The 19,811-nt window shown below is 44.2% G+C and overlaps 1 protein-coding gene and 1 long non-coding RNA gene across 2 annotated transcripts in view; both read right to left on the reverse strand.

Moving 5' to 3' along the window:
* Window positions 1–2,636, reverse strand: part of LOC138567516 (uncharacterized) — a 116,581-nt gene extending 113,945 nt beyond the window's left edge. Inside the window, exons 1-3 of the long non-coding RNA XR_011302233.1 lie at window positions 2,559–2,636; window positions 1,895–1,977; window positions 1,708–1,796 (exon numbers count right to left, since the gene is read on the reverse strand). This is a non-coding gene — a long non-coding RNA (uncharacterized lncRNA). The remainder of the gene's footprint in view (window positions 1–1,707; window positions 1,797–1,894; window positions 1,978–2,558) is intronic.
* A 2,803-nt stretch (window positions 2,637–5,439) lies between these two features.
* Window positions 5,440–19,811, reverse strand: part of LOC138566057 (protegrin-2-like) — a 148,210-nt gene continuing 133,838 nt past the window's right edge. The window contains exon 4 of the mRNA XM_069643090.1: window positions 5,440–8,026. Within this exon, the coding sequence (XP_069499191.1) occupies window positions 7,868–8,026 (159 nt within the window). The 3' untranslated portion in view covers window positions 5,440–7,867. The remainder of the gene's footprint in view (window positions 8,027–19,811) is intronic.

Below are 19,811 nucleotides of genomic sequence, written 5' to 3' on the forward strand. Positions count from 1 at the left end.
TCCCTTTTCCTATATACTCCCCTTACTTTCTTCTATGCACTACTCTATCAGAATTGTCCCTGGACCTAGTATGATAGCAACCTCATCTGTCTCCTCCCTCTCCCCTTAATTGTTCCCTCCCCCCTCCAGCACTGTCTGAAATGTCGTCAGGCCTAGTACGATAGTCACTTGTTTTGTTCCTCTCCTCCCTTTCTGCACCCCTCTCCCTCACTTCTTGTTTTTCTCCAGCTCTACCAGAAATGTCATCAGGCCTAGTACGGTAGTCGCCTGTCTGTTTCCATTTCCTTCCCACTCTCCCCCTCCCTTCCTTCCTTCCTTCCTTCCTTCCTTATCTATGTCTTAGCTCTTGCACTGTCTGAAAGGTCAGGCCGAGTATGATAGTTAATTTCACATCCTTACTGTACATGGCCTGTAAGAATGTCATTGTATTTTCCCTTGTTCCCTCCCTTACCTTGAAGCGCTTTGAAACACATTGGGCCTCATTACGAGTCCGGCGGTAACTTGCCGGTTTTTCCAGCTCGGTTACCGCCGGACTTGTATTCCCATTCCGCCTCCGTGATTCCTGGAATTACCCAGGCATTACAACCCCGGTGACCAGGGAATTCTGGAGGCGGAATTCGGTAAATCCCCATTCCCATTGAGTCCAAAAGGACTCAATGGGAATGGGGACCATGGAAACACCGGCACCATCTCGTGATGGTGCTTCCACGTCCGCCTGCAGGTGGGCGCTGTTAAACGCGCCAGGTCAGATCTGGCGGGAATGACACCTCCGCCTGCAGGACTCGAGATCACCCTTTATGGAAACAACGGTGGCGGTGGGTTTAACGCCACCGTTATTTCCATACCGGGTAACTCGTAATGAGGCCCATTGTGTATAGGCGCTATATAAATAAACTATCATATCATATCATTGCAAACCTTACATACATCTGGCCCTGTGTGTTCCCCAACAATTTAACACTGGTTGCTCTCCTGTTGGTTAACAATTAGACATATTATCACAAAAATAACAGGAGGATGATTGTTAACAAATTATTCCTATAGCTAGATCCCTAGCGATAATCTTGTTAGCCCTGTGTTTCTGAAACTCTTGTAGAGTCGGTGCCAGCTCTAGTTTATGCTGATGTGCCGACTACAACTGGTATGTAAAGGTCCTGGCCCTTTCCTCTCTCACTACTTTCCTAATCTTTAAAAATGAGTGCACACTACTTGGGGGTCAGTATATCTATTTATTGTTGCCGCCTCCATTCTGTGTGTCTTATGACAAAAAATGAATATTAAAATAAAAATAAAAAATATGGTTAGAGCTAGCTAGTTCTCTCTTCGCCTGGTAGGGGAATAGAGGTAGGTAGCAATGATAAACTTTTCTTGTATGCGAGCCCCTTCATATATATATATATATATGTGTGTGGGGTATCGGGTCTGGTTTATCAGGCCAATACCACTAAAATGATAGTCAACCGGTTTCAGCGGGATCCTTTAATGGCCGCTTTCTTCAGGACAAATACTTCTAATTTGGGTATTCTATATATGGTCTTCAAATCATTACAGATTTTGAGGGTATTTTCAGGTATCCAGAGGGTTTATGGGTACAATCCCTGAAACCTAAAAGGTAAAAACAAGAAAGACAAAGTAGAACAGGCATCAATCTTTTATGTACTTCTGTAGTGGACAATCTATATGGAATCCAGAGATTTCCTGAATTACCTGTGTTTTATGCGGATCCTTCTGATCTTTCTATTTTTCCACTCAAAGATACTTAAGAAGATTCAGTCGGAGCTCTCTCTTGCAAGAATCTACAAGTTAATAATTCAATAAATAATGGATACTAGTGTCCGGTTCTTGTACTTAACGACATACAGGGCCACTCAGGCCACATTAACAGATTATTCACCTGTTTGTTCTGCTTCATTTCTTTAAATAGAGGGACAGAATCAGGTTCCATGTTACATATTCATGATTCCCTGGAGTTGGTTCCTGTAGATTAAACAATGAGGTAAATCCGGTGTTTCTAGAACAACCTCCACCATTGTCAACAATATTGCCCTGACAAGGACCATTGCCGTCATTTTATCACCAGAATCTGTACTACACTAAAATCTGTGCATCCTAGTGTGTTACTGGCAGCGTTCAAGATATTTAATCTATTATTCACACCGTTTGCAATAAATCAATATTACAGGCATTGGGATGCATCAAGCATTACATTAAATGGACCTCCCTAATCACAGTATGCCCATTATTTTCTTATTTCACTACCCAACTTCGTTCATCATCATTTTTAGAATAACTGCATGGTCCAGAATGCATCAGGCTTTTGATTGAATCAAACATCCCAGATAGTAGCCGTGTGCCCGTTATTTTCTTTTTTTCTTCCTCTACCCGCCTTCATTTGTTTCGAAAAAGATATTGGGGGTTGTTACTGGGACGGCAGATTTGCCGTATACTCTAAATGTCCCTAATCTTTTGCTGACATTTTCCGGCACATTATGTGCAGATCGCAGGGTGCAAAGCAATTTTTTATTTGTAAGCAAAAGAACTTCACATCTCGCGCTCACCTTCAATATGCATCCGTTCCATCTTGGCTTCCGTCTGACAGTTGCAGCAGGCGCCATCTTGGAAGGCTGCCTCCAAAAACAACGTCACGGTACTCACGTGATCGCACGCGTTATCGTCATCAGGCGATTGTATTCCTTCGTGGACTTCTTCATAATAAAAAGACAAAAGAACCTTTCGAATATTAAATGAGCATCCTTGTTTTTGCACTCGTTTCTTTTATCTATTTTAGATTTAGTTTAGATTTTGAATATCCTCAGTGTGTACCACGCGGAATTATGGAAATTGAAGTCCCATATACACAACGTTCTTTTTTTATATATATATATGTGTACAATCAAAAATGGAACCATTCCCACCTTTTGTTGTTGTATGCCGTGAACTGTGTCAATTCTCCCAAAACAAAGCACCTCGGTTGACGAGATCTCCATGGTGCAGATTCTGCATGTATATCTCAAGCGCCATGGAATGTTGGACATAAAGACAACGCTAAATGGCAATCTGTTAACAATTAGACATGCCTAAATATCAGAGGAATGTAATGTAATGTAAAGTAGTCTTGTATAGCGCATTTCTGCCATTTTAGCAGCCTCTTGTGCAAGATTCTGGAACAAAGAGGGAAGGGGAGAGAAAGTGAAAGGGATAGGATTAGACCATTTTGCATGTTCAAACTTCGAAAGTGGGATGAGCGGAAACTTGGGTGCCAGGGGAGACAACTCACTTGGTGATGTCATCCGGATGGGGCTTTGAAGAGGATCCCTAGGGCCTTTCATCCTTTTTCAGCCTCTGATTTAGTCCTGGAAATCTGACCAAAGGAAGACGTTCTAACAAAGGAAGACGACAAAATGTATACGTGTATTCAGAGCATATGCGAGTGTGACTAGCCATTGCAACCCGTAAGCAGGAGATAGAGAAAAGAGGAAAGGACTGGTCGGGACTCAAGACCCATGAACTGGAACGCAAACCACAGCAAACCCTACAGATGCGGACGGTGGTGGCAGCTCGGGCGTTGAATGTTCAGGGTGAGAGTATATCGAACACACAATGAACGGGACCATGGCAAAATAAGGCAGCTGCCACAACAAGGCCGCCTGACTCTAAGATGGCGGTTCTAACTTTTGTAATGTTATGGTTACTTACACCAATCATTAGCCTTCTCTGTTGTCAGCTATGGGAACTTTGAGTGGATTTTTCAGGAGATAATACCCCTCTGAGGCCACTTTGTGGGTTAGGAACTGGAATAGTACATATTTATTATCTGCCGTCCATTCCCATTATGAAGCAAGACATGTCAACGCTCTTTCACCATAAGCTAATAATCATGAATACATTTAGGCACCTACTCCAACCCCCTTCTAATCCGGCTTACCCTTTAGCACTTAGAAGCATCCTCTGAACAGTCTTAAGTGTAACGTCAGAACATTAGAATGGCTGTTGTCTGTTTTTCTACTCCTCTGCCCCAGTCAACCAAAGAATGTAATAGAAAATTCCAGTATGTTTTTCCTCAATCTTAACAAATACATGTAATGAAATATAATGCCACCAGAATGGCAGAAGTGCACCATATAGGGCACTTGAATGGTACACTTGTATGGCTTCTTTGTATGGTGCACTTCTGCCATTCTGGTGGTTTGTCTGTGTGTGGCTCTGTCGGAAAAGATGGAGTGGGGAATTGCTAGCTGGTTAGAGGAAAGTATAGGATCATTCTGTGGTTTTATTCTTGAAGGCTATATGTTCCTGGGTCCTGAGGTTTTTTGTAATTCTAGGTGGCTAGTATCGATCAGTTGAAGTTAGTGCTGCAGGGACCTGGAAAGCCACTGTGAGCAGTGGTGTTGCTCCGTTTATGCTGATAATGTGTGGGCCAACTGCTGCCGTTTGTGAGGGTTGAGCATATGAGTAGTGTAAGTGTAAGGTGGAGAGAGATGAAGATAGGTTATAAGGGGTGAATGCAGAGGCGTTGCTAGGTGGCGGGCAAGAGGGGGCTATAGCCCCGTGTCTTTTGATTGTATACCCGGATAGAAGCTCAGGTGCTACAACCAAAATGCTAGCTAGCCCTGAGTCCCGCCAGTCCTGACATTAGCTTAGCCCCATATCTTTTCCAGACCTAGCAACACCCCTGGGTGAATGGTTATGCGAGAGAGACCCTTTTGGTTCACGATTGTTAGTTCAGTGTTGTTGTAGTATTTGGTTGTCTTCTAAGTTGAGGAGTTTGCGCATTGTTTGGGTTTAGGTTGAATGGCCCGGGAGACTGGCCAGAACGAATCTGAACCCATGCACTTCTTGGTTGGTGTGTTGTGCATTGACCTGTGACACGTTTGCAACAGTATTGTCGGATTACATTTAACAGTACTGGAGAGACCGACCCAAGTGAGCACAATATCCCAGAGTAGGCTCTTGTTTGGTGAGTAGGCTCCTGTTTGCTCGATATTGCTGAGAGTTGGCATCTGTTGTTGGAGGTTTTTGTGCTGGTCTCATGCTCGTGGGAGTTGAATAGCCAGGTTTTTGGGTGTTTTCTGAAGGTCCGATGGTTTATGTTGTGAAGTTCTTGTCTTTGCATTTTGGAAGCCTGTGATTTCACGTGGAACGTTGTGCTTTGAATGAGAGAATGTTTGGTTGAGGGTTCCAAGCCCAGGCAGTTAGAGAGTCCCTGCCTGGGTGATGGAAGCAAGCATTTATGTTCTATGTAACTTAAGATGTAACTGTAACTTAAGAAGCTGTTAATAAACCCAAAGCAACCTACAAGAAGCCTACAAGTCAATTCATTACAGTTAACGTCTGTGCACAATGTTTTTCCTCTTAATGTAGCTGTTAAATATTTGTGTTTTGTATAGTACACTACTTTTTAATCACTATATAGAGACAAATGTGCTTTGAAATCTACCATTTGGATCCAAGATTTCCAAATCTTTATTTTGGACAGTGTGATATAAGACAACTTTTTTATATTTGTATTTATTTGCTTTTAAGTGACCAACCAACAGCACAAATAAAAAAAAATCCATAGCAGATAAAAGACAAAAGTAACACAAAAAAGGAATAAACGATAAACATATGCTGAGCATCCAAACGACATCCCCTGAACGTCATGTCAAAAAGTACCTCCGAATACTAGTAAGAATTGTCAAAGCGCAGCATGAGAAGCAATTTCTCCATTGAAGTAACGTTTATATTCAGTTGCGTCTTCAGGATCGGGCATCTAATTGGGAGGAATGTACTTTGAGTATATGTTAGTCTAGAAGATAGTAGGATGGACTGGTGCATCCATGTTTTATATCATAGGTTGTCTTTGAACAGTTCCCACATCCTGTCAGTTCTATGGGAGTCAAGTCTCTCTCTGTAACTGTTTCTCCTGTTTGGTAATTTGGTCCAGGATGTCTTCCTACACTTGTATTTGGGGGTGGGTGGTCCTTTGACTTCCTCGCAACCATAATTATTTGGCGCGCTGCGAACAACATAATGTGAATGAGTCTCTGCTCTGGTACTTCTTCATGCCAGTCCTCCAGGTCCTGTCCAAGTAGCAGCATTCATGGTGAAAATTGTGGGTCACAACCTCTGATTCCCAGCATTTTAGTCAGAACGGTTCTCCAGAAATATTCGATCTTGGAGCACCTCCAAAGTATGTCACCCATTGTGCCCAGCTGGCCGCATTTTCTTCCGCAATAGGGGTTTTCCGCCATCTTCTTTGTGTAGAGGCTAGTCAGGATGTAGTGCAAGCATTGCATTCATGTATGTTGGATTTCTCTAATTTTGATGCTAAGAGAAACTTCCTCAATAAGCTCAACAACATATGTGTGCAGGTCTTCGTTACCTAGTAGATCCCCTAAATCCTCTGACCATGACTTTGTTAGAAACAGGTCTCTTGCATGTTGTTCAGAACGCATAATGAGTAAAAAGATCTGAGCCTAGAATAGCAGTGTATGTGTGCAGCATTTCATGTTCACATGTTCTCTTTCATGTGTCGTGTCAGTAATCATGTTCTCAATAATTGATGTGATCACCCTATGGATGGGCCATTGACTGCCTGCGAGCTCCATTTTCTCTTTGAACTCATGAAATGGCTTTGGTACGTAGTCTGCATACAACTGAGCTATTTCAGTGTTGTCTGCGGTTGTGTTGAATGTGAACCCCAAGCACCTCCCAGGTTGCACTTTGAGTATTGCCTGGACGCTGATCCGGAAAGAGATCGTTTTATGTTTAAGAGTGTTGTGTCAGCTTTGAAGCGTCACCCCTACAATAGGGTGTTTCAGTATGTGTTAGGGAACGTGTTCCAGTGGGAGAGCAAAACTATCTTGTGATTTAAATGGGCAGAAGAGGGTTTTTTCAATGGTACACCAGCTGGTGGGGTGGTCCTCATTAAGCCATCATTTGATCCAGCACAACTGTGCTGTTGCAAAATCTGCCTTTCAGTCTGGGAGGTCCCCCTTACTGACTACATTTTGTACTTTTTCTAACATACCGAAAATGGTGTTTTAGTAGAACTATTGAGAAGGAAACTTCAGGAAATCAATTTAAAAAAAACTTGCGTCGTCTGAGATTTGGTACAAAAGAGGAGCATGGTCTGAATTCTAGGTGTAGAGATTTTTTTAGACAATATACTTTAAAAAAGAAAATGACACCAAACCTTCCCACCCTGACCAACGAACCACCAAGCCAAGAAACTAGCACACGATGTGTTCTAACAAGAACTCTACGCAATGTCTGATGTGCTGTTACATGTTAAAATGCCAATCAAATGTTATATTGAAAAAAAAAGGAAATGACAGAAAATCACAACAAAAAATTGATTTTCAGTGGTATACAAGTAGACGTGCACATTTGTTGAAGTATGCAACACTCATTGGAAATTGATCGCCACAAATGTGCAGTGTTTATGCCTTCCTGCAGTATACTGGAAATGACGACTTGGAGGGGCCACCACTTACTGGTCCCTGACCCAACAACAGGCACGTAGTCCGCTCTTATCTTCTAACCTGGTAACTGCAAACAAGGTACTTCAAACAGTCAATAGCATTCTATTTGGAAGCCACGCAATACGCCAGTTTGTTTACATGGTGCATCCACTATCAGAAGAAAATATTGATTGGGGACTTTCTCACAGCACCGTGGTCTCATCCTCACACGCTGATCCAGACTCGTCTATATGTGCCACACCACATAAACAGACCATGTCGGTGGTGCTGCATAAAATGTCACGCATGGAGCTATGACGAATTCTTAGGTCATACCAACAGCGAGTGAATGAAGGGGAGGCTTCTTGGTTTTCGGTAGCACAATCTATGAGGGGCGCCTTTACGTGCCAAATGCTCAATCTTTACTCTGCTCTTGGTTCCTGCAGACTAAGTGCTGCCATTGAGTAGGAGGAGATGTAGTGCTGTACTTTCACCTCCTCATCCTCCAGTGGCACTTCCGGCTGGCGCCTGGACGTTGGCTTCTTCCTGTTCGGCGAGGCTGGTTTCTTAGGTTTTGCCACCTGTAAGTAGAAAAGAGAGAGGGTTTTTTCCACAGAAATCAGAGTCACATTAACCACAGTGCAAAGTAGCCACTGGCGGCTGGTGAATTTTGTAACTGGAGGGTTGTAAATATTAGTACCAGATATGCCAGAGCGAACGAGCGAAGCGCGGGAACCCGCAACACTCAGGGAGGGGTATAGGGGAGGACGGGTTCGGAAGGATTCTCCCTCTGAGCATTTTCATTTAAATAATGGGTGAAAATTGTGCATTTTAGAGCACACTTTTTAGAAAAATTGGGTAAGCCAAAAAGTTTGCAATTTGGTTATGTAGGCTAACTTAGGGGAAAAAATCCAATAGATGCAAGCCACCAAAAGTGCACAGGAGCGTTTCTCCACCACATTTTCATGATGCCTTTTCCCACATTATGTGCCAGTATAAAAATGTTCACACTGGCTGTGCTCATTCATTTCCATGCTGACTGCACCATTATAACCTATTATTCCCATAGAAGAACATACTCATGTTTGCTTTTTCGTAATAACACTTATCATGCTTGCTTTACCAAAGATGCCCAATACAAAATGTTATAACACAATAAGAAATGACTCGACTGGCTGCATTGGAATTCCAGTCTAGCTGCATAATAACGCATATGCTGGTTTTAACAAAGATGCCTAATACAAAGGGCCTGATTTATGGAAGTGTTTTATAATGGCGCAATCCCATAGGAAAATGTTCCATGAATCAGGCCCAACCTGTAATGCCATGCCACAGTAAGAATAGTACCACTGATCCTGTTTGCTTTATCAGAGATGCCCAATACAAAATGTTGTGCCTCAGTAAGAAATAGCTAGACTGGTTGCATAAAAAATGCCAGTCTTGCTTCGTAATAACACTTATCATGCTTCCTTTACCAAAGATGCCCAATACAAAATGTCATACCACAATAAGAAATTACTAGACTGGCAGAATTGGACTGCCAGTTTAGCTACATAATAACACTTATCATGCTTGCTTTATCAAAGATGCCCAATTCAAAATGTCATACCACAATAAGAAATGGTTGTTTACATCAAGATGGGAAAAAGGGAGGCTGAGAGTGCAATACCGAGGGGTGTGGGGGAGGAACAGAGTAACATCTCTAGGTTATTCAAAACAATCAATAAAGTCAACCAGCTGATATCTGAAATTAAAGGCCTTCTGTATGACATAGACGGTCCAGTTAAAACTACTGACCCACCCGAAGGCCCAGCAGCGACCAAAGAGGTGGTGGTTGTTAATGTACCCCTGAGCTCTCCCCCCATTTGTGTATTCATTGGATCAGATGATGTGATCTCCGCATGTGAAAAGGCGGGTGGTGGCTAAGCAGCCAAACATAACCAACGAGGACCACTTTGTACCCTTGCAAGTCCCCCCCATCCCAAGGAAAGAGGGTGGAAAATCCTTTGTACTGCAGGCTAACATGCCAATTGTAGGGGCAAATATAACTGAGACTCATGCCCCATTGGTTCAAGGTTTGGGGGTGGGGGAGGAGGTGGGTGCCCGGGAGAGGAGGTGGGTTCCCGGGGGAACAGGCCCACAACCCCCCTCAGTGGGACCATACCGGTAGCTTCATCCAATCTGTCTGAGCCTTTGTGTCCACCTGGGGGTATGTGGGGGGGGCACAAATTAACCCTATCCTAATTATGAAAGGGAGAGAGACAAGGGGATGTGGGGAAGACAGTCTCCTGTGGGGAAAAAAGCAAGCTCTAAAGGGTATCCCATGGTAGAATGGTGGCATTGAAGAACTCTAATGGTGGGCCACTGATGGTGTCCCAGGAAGTACAGTCAAGAAAAGCATCTCCCACCTTAAGGAGGAAATTGCGGCTATATTTGAGGGGCACATGGGTCCCCTCCTGGGTCACCTAAAGGACCTCAAGGGACTGATGAAAAGGGCCAACAAGAAAGTAGAGGCTGTGCAGATGGAAACCAAAGTAGGGCACCCCAAGCAACCAACATGCTCCCCTAAACCCATTGAGGGGCGTAATCAGGGAGGACATGACAACCAGCACGAATTAGGAGGTGCAAGGGAGAGCAATGGTGACAACACCAACCCTACATTAGGCCATGTGACAATGTAGAGAAGGAGCCAAGGGCTCCCACTTCAATCGACCGCCCCTTTTACCGGTATGCTGGAAACCAGAGTATGAGACGTATACAGAACAGTTCAATCGACAAAGAGCAGAATATGGACTCAGTCAAGTACCAATAAAAGAGCCAGTACCTAAGAGGATTTGGGAGCCAAGGTACCCATTGAGAAAACCTTATCTGCATACAAAGAAATATGATGGCCATGTGAATGAGATTCCTGAAGAAGCAGACCCAATAAACGGCAAGGATGAATGGTAATAGTACTAGCCATTGGCAAGTATATGTTATATGGAGCTGAAGATGAAGTACATAAAAGGATGCCGTGATCAGAGAATGCGGATATTCTGTAAGGCATCAAGATAGCAATAAGGATAAGTGACATCTTGGGCTCAAGGTGAAGAAACTTATGCCACAGAAACAGATGAAGATATTAAATCATTTTACACGTGTACAGATGCAGAAGAAACGCAAGCAGCAAAGTAATCGTGGGAAAATTATGGATGTTTCCACTAAACGTATTAAAGCAGGTTGGACATTAGCAAAAAGGCCTCAGTTCAGTGTGTCACAGTTTAAAAAGCAGACATTGAATTACAGAAGCGGAGCTCAGAAAAGCAAGGTTGGATGAGCCCCAAGAAGCCAAGGTCCTATCAAACTGGAGTAGACTGACTTTGGATACAAATTCGTGTGAAAGAACAAACCTGCTATCCAGAAGGAGTGATCATGACAAGGAAGACGTCAGAGGTCTATTGGAACAAAATATTAAATACACAAAAAGGCTTGATTTTATGGTCTCTAGACACATGGAAGCATGAAGTTGGACACATGAGATGATTACACCTATGCATGGAGGCACACTGTGCTGCTCGCTTCCTAATTTTCTCAGCGCTAAGAAAACTCTGAAAGGACGAAGTTCAAAGGCCTAATTGACAGGAGACCACTGAGGTGATGATGGATTGATATGCTAATTGGTGGGAAGCTAAAGTTAAGGCAACCTCACCAGCATCTAGACAGCCAGTCTGCAGGCTGGTAACGTAGGTGGAAAAGTACTGAAGATGGACAGAGTGCCAACCAATGCGTATTCAGGGGTCCTATAGTGTGCAAACCAATGGGACGTTGTGTATTTAGTGACGTTCATAGTGGTCATTTTTAGAGGAGGGCTTAGTTGCCCACCTGATGTTAAGTAACCAATCACATAGTTACACTTTTTTAGACTAGTATGGATCATATACATAGATATTCACTTAGAGCCAATCACTCCCTCCGTTAGGTTTTTGTAGTTTGCCACTTAGGATGACGTTGGCAACCCGTAGGTTAGACATCAGTGATGACACATTTTGCGTATAAAAGTACAGTTTTTTCTTAAATGCTTTGAGTTTGAAGATCCAGCGTTTGCATTGAAGTTCGTTATGCTCCCTATTTTAGATAATTGACATTAAAACAGTCTTCATTTTGTCAACTTCCTGATTCGGCTTTATTATTTGGTGTATGAGTAAGATCTGCATCCCCATCCATCTCAAAGGTAATTGCTGCTCGTCAAAGGAGCTGGACTATCCAGTTCAAAAAGGTTCTTTGAAAGCAGTGGGGCAGGTAAAACACCCTCTGAGGTGTATAGACCTATTTGGCGCTCACGTGTGCATGGCCTACAGAACCAGCATCAAGGTCCCAGCCACCCAGGCCGATGGATGGGCCCCTTTGACAGGTGTCTAGAGAGGATAGAGACCCTACTATCAGGATCGAATTTAAAACCCTTGGGGGGACAGAGGGACCCAATTCAAGCTCATATTGTGAGACAAGGGCCTGTAAACTCGGGTACACCAGTAATTTATCTAACAAATGTGCCGTGCCTGCCAATAGGTGAATTTGAGCATGTTGAGGGCCTAAACAATAAGTGTGTACACTGGTACTGGACGGCAAGGGGATGTCTAGCGCTCATCAGGGAAGACTTCATTAATTGTGTATGAGGCCCGCTACCGAATTCCAGAGTTGATTATATTAAGATCCACTTGAACTCGTGGGCCCTCACAGATGGAAGGCTTTGCTCCGGCAGTATGCCCCTCTGTTCTCGCTGACACCAGGCCTCACCCCATGGTGCAGGCACGAAATTGACACTAGTGACAGCGTACCTGTCAAAAGCAGATGCTACAGGATGTCAGACACTGTGAAGAACCACATCCAGGCTGAGGTAGCCAAGATGTTGGATCTGGGTGTTATTGAACCCTCAACCAGTACCTGGTCAAGACAGTGGTCCTTGGCCCCCAAGGCAAGTTCCCAGGCAGGTACCAAGGATTGGCAGTTCTGTGTGGACTGCAGAGGAGTCAATGTCGTCACCAAAACTGACGCGCACCCATTGTCCAGGGCTGATGAGCTCGTGGACACCATTGGTGCTGGCAAATTTGTGAGCACCTTTGACCTTACCTCAGGCTATTGGCAAATAGCTCTGACGGACCATGCCAAGAAAAAGACTGCATTCTCAACATCTGACAGGCTCTACCAGTTTAGAGTCATGCCTTTTGGGTTGAAAAATGCACCTGCCACCATGCAGAGATTAGTCAATTATGCGTTCAGTAGGCTGGAGGCCTTTTGTGTGGCCTGCTTAGACGACATTGTCGTCTACAGTTCCACCTGGGAAGAGCATTTGACTCACCTGGATAAGGTGGTGCAGGCCTTGAAAAGGGCTAACCTCACTACCAAGGCTACCAAGTGCCAGATAGCTCAGGGGAAAGTCACTTATATTGGTCATGAGGTAGGAGGGGGTCGAATACAACCTCTCCTCAGTAAAGTACAGGATGTACATGACTGGGAGACTCCCACTACTCAAACCCAGGTGAGACCCTTTTCGGGCCTCACTGGGTATTATCACAACTTCATGGTGGACTATGGAACCATAGCTGCCCCTCTGACAGCTCTGACTTCGCCCAAACAACCAAAGAAGGTTGATTGGACAGAAGACTGTCAGAGGGCATTTATTGGCTTGAAAGAAAGTCTGTGTAGGACACCTGTGTTGTGTGCGCCTGATTTCAGCAAACCGTTTATCGTACATACGGAGGCCTGTGACACCGGAATTGGAGCTGTCTTGTCCCAGTTAGATGACAAAGGGGGGGGAACAATCGATCATATTCATCAGTAGACAACTCAAGGGTAGAGAACTTAGGTGGGCTACTGTTGAAAAGGAATGTTTCAGTCTAGTTTGGAGCCTTAGACATTTTAGGCCCTACCTTATGGGGTCTACCTTCAAGGTCCAAACAGACCATAAGCCCTTAAAGTGGCTTATGCACATGAAGGGTGAAAACCCGAAACTGCTCAGGTGGTCCATTAGCCTGCAAGGGCTAGACTTCACCATAGAGCATAGACCAGGGAAGAGTCACGATAATGCAGATGGCCTTTCCAGAAGGTATGTTGACCGTCTGGATGAGGGCGTCAATCTCGTGGGACATTAGATGCCCTAACCTCAGTCTGGGGTGGGGCAACTGTGATGCTGGAAATGCATTGGAGGGACAGGGCCTCTGTGTCCTTGTTCTGTAGTCCTTTTTCATGTGTGTTCTGTATTGTTTTCTGCACAGGAGTCCATGTGGGACTCCTGGCAGTGCAGCTCTTCCTCTTTTTGGTTTGGTGTACAGACCCTTGGGATACCCTCATGGCACCCATTGGGTGGGGGTACAACCCTGTACCCCTAGTGTATGTTTCTGGGCACATGTGTGTGGCCCACAGAGCAGGGTATGGGCTGGTGGCAGCTCCATGCTGAATTTGACAGGTGCTCTGAGTATCCTCCATTTTGGGATACCCAGGCCCTGCCATTGGAATCAGTTGATTTCTGATAGGAGACAAGATGGCCCCTGTGGCCTCTCGCTTTCTATTGCCTGTTACCTTGTTTTTCCCAAAGTCCTGGGAAGCCCTGAGTCTGTCCCTTCCCCCTGACTGGCTGTTAGGGGGAAGTTCCATGTATGGTATTGTGGGGAAGTCCAGGCCAGACTGGCTGGAGCCTTCCCAGTGACTATAGGTTGTGGGTACACCCTTGGGTTGGGACCTGGGTGAATGGAGTGTGTGACCAATATTCACTTCTTGTTATGGGTGTCTGTTTTCTGGTATGTGACACAAAGACTGAGACAGCCCTGCTGAAAACTGGTATGAATGCAGTGTGGAGTGCTGAATGGCTGGGTACTTGTCCCAATACACATTCCTTGTTGTGAGTGTCTGAGAGGGAGGAGAAAGGCCTGAATGCAGTGTGAGCATGATTGGCTGCCTGACTGCCTGAATGCCCTTCTGAGTGATTGGTTGCCCGAGTGTGACCCAGCAGAGTGAATAAGAAACCAAACATTATAACTGGGGGCCTCTCACTGCAAGAAATCGTTCAGAAGCTGAATTCGAAACTCATGTTTAATCTTGAAGCCGAGCCCGAAGAAGAAGGTTGACTGCTGTTACCTTCACCGCAATCCAAAAGCTGCTGTGCCGTCGAAACTGATCCAAGAGAGGACCTGGCTCGGAGACCTCGTCCCGAGCTATGAGGCACCACCGTGCACCGCTAACCTTCACTGAAGCGGCCTGGAAGCCAGCCTTCGAAAAATTGTCAACCGCAGACAGGGACCACCAAGGAGAACAAAGAGAAGCACCAGACAGTCATCCACCGTCGTTGACCAGGGTTTGCAGGTTTGCTATAACCGCTGGAGGAACGTCAAAGCTGTGTTGCCCAGAAGTGGGAACCGCTTGACGCCGAGCCACCGCCGACCGGAGCCGCAACTCTCCATTGATTAAGACTCTTTGAATTCAAGGACGATCTTGCCAGCACCACCGACCGCTTTGTCCCACCGGGTAAAGTCAAGGCCGCTGACACGCCTAGGAGTCCCGACGGTGGGTTTCCCACCAGCCGAAGACCGCAGAGATGCTGACGACTTGACGCCCTTGCTGGGCCAAAGTTCTTCAGTGACTCTTTGCAGCAACAAAGTATCGTCATCGAGGTGCGCCCCAAACCTCATCCTCAAAGGATATCCCCGATTGATCATCGGCGAGCACCGCCAGGACCGGAGCTGCTGTCTCAATGCCTTTGTTCATCACGATCCATAGCTCCTGCCTTAAAGGGAGCCGCTCAGGAAGGATCTGTTGACGACCCAACGTCGAACTGTGATATTCCAGGTACATTGGAGTGGTAGAACCATTTTTGAGGTAAATAAGACTCATTGAACAATATATGGACTGGGCTTGTGTTATATCTTTATTTACAGGTTGCCCAGGTGGGGGGATCCTCATACAGAACTGTGCCTAGTGGTAGGAGCTCAGTATTCTGCCTATTGTTTTAACCAACCTGCTTTCCTCCTATGTCTATTGTTGGTTCAATTTATTAACTGATTTGTGTTTCATTGTGATTGGGCACATAATTTGAGCCTATTTATAGAAAGACAGTGTTTTCACTAATTTAGTGTGTGGACATTCCTTTGTGGATGCTTGGGGACTACACTGTACTGATGAGCCAGCCTGCATCACCTCCTGAGAGCTTAAGCCTGGATTGCTCGCCCATAGCTACCGAATAGAGAATCTTGGCTGGGGTGCCCTGTGCTTCCACACTGCCATATAGCAGGAGTACAGACACCCCCCTTCAGTCTTTACAAATAGTGATATCGCTCACCTTCCTATTGTCAGTAAATAAGGGACTGTATTAATACTGTTGCACTTGCACCTCTAATACTTCCATTCTAGGCTAAAAATAAAAAACAAGTTTACTAAGAAAGTTCCTAATATTGTTAAGATATGTAATCCCTGTTGGTCATTGGTGAAATTTCTTACCTCATTCAGTAAAAGATCCTGTGTTCTGGGTGTCTTGGTAAAGACAGCCCTGCCGAAATCAACACCTCACGTGTTTCCACTGCGGGCGCCATTTTGAGAGTTGTTTATATAATTGTTGTGACCTCACATGCTGATGCGTGTGACGTCACCAGTTGCAATGTATAGGTTCATGAGTATCAGACATGAACACAAGCACCTAAATTAGGACTAGACTATTGGCTATAGTATAACAGTATATTGACGATAGTCAGTTGGACATTATCTTATATTTCTCCTCATGCCCATATCAATTGATGGAGGGTTATTCGATTTTATTGTTAGTTAATATCTGACTGATGATTGTTAAATAGTAAAGTCACCAGTGTAGCATGTTGGTATGTAAAAGCCTGATGTGCACTTTACCAAGTCAATTATTATTATACTGTTGGTAGTCATAAAGTGATACATTGATACCCTTCATTTGACCATTCGATTGATCCATTAGTAATGCTCATATCAAATTAATGTAATTCTGACCTGTAAATATCCAATTAAAGAGTTCCATGTAAATACATATGTGCTTGACAAGCAAGTACTTTTTATAACAAAATACAATGAATTATGTGTTTTATAATGAACAGAAGGCATCCATATATATATTGATTCTATTAAAAAAATACCCATTGCATGTACATTACATTACAGACCATATCTCACCAGAACTCATGCGCATCAGAGCTTGGGTGTAATATGGCATAATTCATCTAGTTCGAACAAAGCTACAACTTAAATAGTGGCAGTAATATAATAGTCACTTAGTAAAATTCATTTAGCAGAGGAAAGCATAAAGGACCATAGAACACACTCCATGTTAAGCAATCCATTTAAAGGAGGACCATTATTTCTCATCTAGTCCAATCAAAATCACAACTCAAGTCATAACAATAACATCATATACATTTGGTAAGAGGCAATCAACAGAGGATAGCACGTAACCCCTTGGAACACACTCCATGCTATGGATACATTTACAAGCACACTCTCATTTCATGATCTGTATTCAATCCATGGTACATTGTCTGTATTTTGCAAAAAGGTTTGGATACTAATTGCTGTAATTTGAGTTCCAAGTTTCCCCCACTTTTGCTACATGATGCTTTTTGAAGTTCTATGAAACTCATCTACTTCTTATCATCCTTCTGCCAATGATTCTCAAGTGGGAGTCTTGGATCCTGGCTCCCTAAGATCGCCATATATTCTCGTATTCTTACTCATAATTCTGACAAAACATATCTTGTTGCACAAATATATAATCGCATACAATACACTAAAAATTTGTTATGACAGTTGATAAACTCCTTGATGCATATTTATATCCTTAAATTGCCCCAGAACATGTACACACACACCTACATTCCTACTCACTCACCCACCATTCACTCACCCATAAACCTCTCATGTCCACTTGCACTACATTCTCCACACAGGAATGCACCCACCCACTAACACACACTATCACATTCCTACTCATTCACCCACCACTCACTGACCCATACTCCTTCTCTCGCGTCCACTCACAATGCATTCCCCACACAGACACGTACCCTTACGGAACATTGAAACACATGATCACATTCATACTCATCACCCACTAGTCACTCATACACCTTCACTTACATCCCCTCTCACAGCATTTTCTACACAGGCACACAAACACCCACCCAGAACATTCAAACACACACACTATCACATTACATCTCATTCACCCACCACTCACGGTCCCATAGCACATACATACATCTGACATGCACTTCACATAATTGTTGGGTTTTTTAAAGCCTTCTTACCTGTTTTTCCATCTTCGGTCCGTCTCTCCAACCACCTTCGGCTCCTCTGTGCTGCTCACAAACAGGAAGCTGGGAGAGCAATTCATTGCTGGTGTTGTGGTCATTGGCTCTCGATATGGGCCAGCCCTTTTTATTTCTGGTTTTGGTCATCTGTGAAACGTGGACAGTTTGCTGAACAGGAACCCTAACTCAGGAATGCTGGTCCTCCTAAAATAGACCCTTAGAAGACCACCTTACCTTTTGACACCCTCCAAACCCAGTCCACACCAGTAATTCTGGCCTCCTCTCATTCAAGTTGGCATTTTGATGCGTTGTTGCTGATACGAAGCCAGAATGAGCAGGATTTCATTTGCAATGCGTATAATACACAACTTACAATCAATCAATGATTTTATATGTGTGCCTGGGGCAAAAAACAAAGGACGGTTCATGACGTCCCTCAGATAGTCTGCTTAGGTGTGAAACTGAGAGGTAAGTGGGAAAGAACTGGGTTAACAGTGCTGTCACCTCATTACTTTAAGACTGCTGTGACTCCTCCCACCAGTCAGTGACTGTTGCAACGGCAGGTCACAGTGAGAGCTCCGGGTGACTCCTGGCAGGTCGGCAAATCAGTGTGTGGGTGACAGGGGCAGTGTGATGAAAAAAAGGCAAACACGGCATCCATTTGAAGGTCAGAGGATTTGTTGATGAAGCATGGCGCCAGATTTGGGCTAGCTTTTTCTCTTAAGGATTTTGGAGCTAGTATGAGGTTGCAAAATTAAGAAAGGTTAAAAAGGGGGGCTTGTTCAGACTCGGATGTACATTGCTACATTGTAGGTTTAGAGGAAGAGTTAAGAAAGAGAGTTATGGGAGGAATTCTTAGATAAATAGCGCTGTCCCCGAGTTGAAGGGGGATATGGGGTGTGCATAGTTAAGTTAGTAACAGGGGGAGGGGGAGGAAAGGGTAAGAAACCAAGATGGAAGACAAATTCTTAAGGGTTAAAAAGGCCTGATGGGGAGCCTTAGATCTGACTAAGATTTGGGGCAAGTTGGAAGAAGCTCACGGCTTCCCGTCAAATCAGATTTCTTATTTACTGTACAGTCTTTTGTAATAATAAAAAAAAGAGCATTGATCCTCCTGTACATAAATACAAATAAAAATTAATGAATATGCGCGCACTGTCAGATGGCTCTTTAATGCAGCTTTCAGAAGAGCGGCAGAGGAGGGGAGTTCAGGTTAGTGATTGCTTAAAGAGGGGAGAGGGATCTGTGGACTGATTAGGAAGTCTCTGGATCCCTTTTGATGGAAGAGATTCGGTTTTCAGATTGAAACTTGAAGTCAGCTTCAAGGTGGTGAGGTGGGGAGTTCCAAAGAGTTGAGCTTTGTGTATTTGATTCTTCTCTTCAAAAATGCTTTTATCTGCCAGGCTGGAGAAATGACTGTTTTTGAGAAATCACTCTACAAAGAACACAACTGTACATATCACTCTTTTTTTACATCCCAGCTCACTGACACATTTTGCCACTTTATCTGCCCCCAAACAATCCTTAATACAGGCATGTCCAGTCTTCAAAGATTCTGTTTAACATTTCACCACTAGGTAGCCCCTTGACAATTAACAGTATTCAAACAGTATTGTGCCCTGGTCACAAACACCCTCGGAAGCACTGCAAAGAGGCGGAGTGTGTGCTGTAGATGTAATTTCAAGCACATAGGTCTCCAGGTGTCAGCATCACTCCCTGTAACATTGCTGGACTCAGTATTGAGTGCCAGCTTGGTGTACCTGCAATGAAACGAGGATGCAGGATTTGATCCTGGTGAACCCTTCATCAACTAGGTGTGACCCTTAATCAAACGGGTACTAGGTGTCAACCCGCTTTATCAATGTTCAGTGTTATTTTGTCACTGTATACAGGAGACAACATTGAGCGCGGCAGTAGAGACTCTCACAGCTGCAATGGGCATCTGAGGCGCCTAACACTAGAACAGCAGACCAAATAGTCCATTTGGCAAAGGTCCTCAATGCCTGTCATTCGGACAGCAAAACTCAGATACTGTCATGTCAGCATACACACCTGCACATGCCCTTTGTAA

Source organism: Ambystoma mexicanum, chromosome 2p, assembly GCF_040938575.1.
Source record: "Ambystoma mexicanum isolate Mex_15411 chromosome 2p, UKY_AmexF1_1, whole genome shotgun sequence".
NCBI lineage: Eukaryota > Metazoa > Chordata > Amphibia > Caudata > Ambystomatidae > Ambystoma > Ambystoma mexicanum.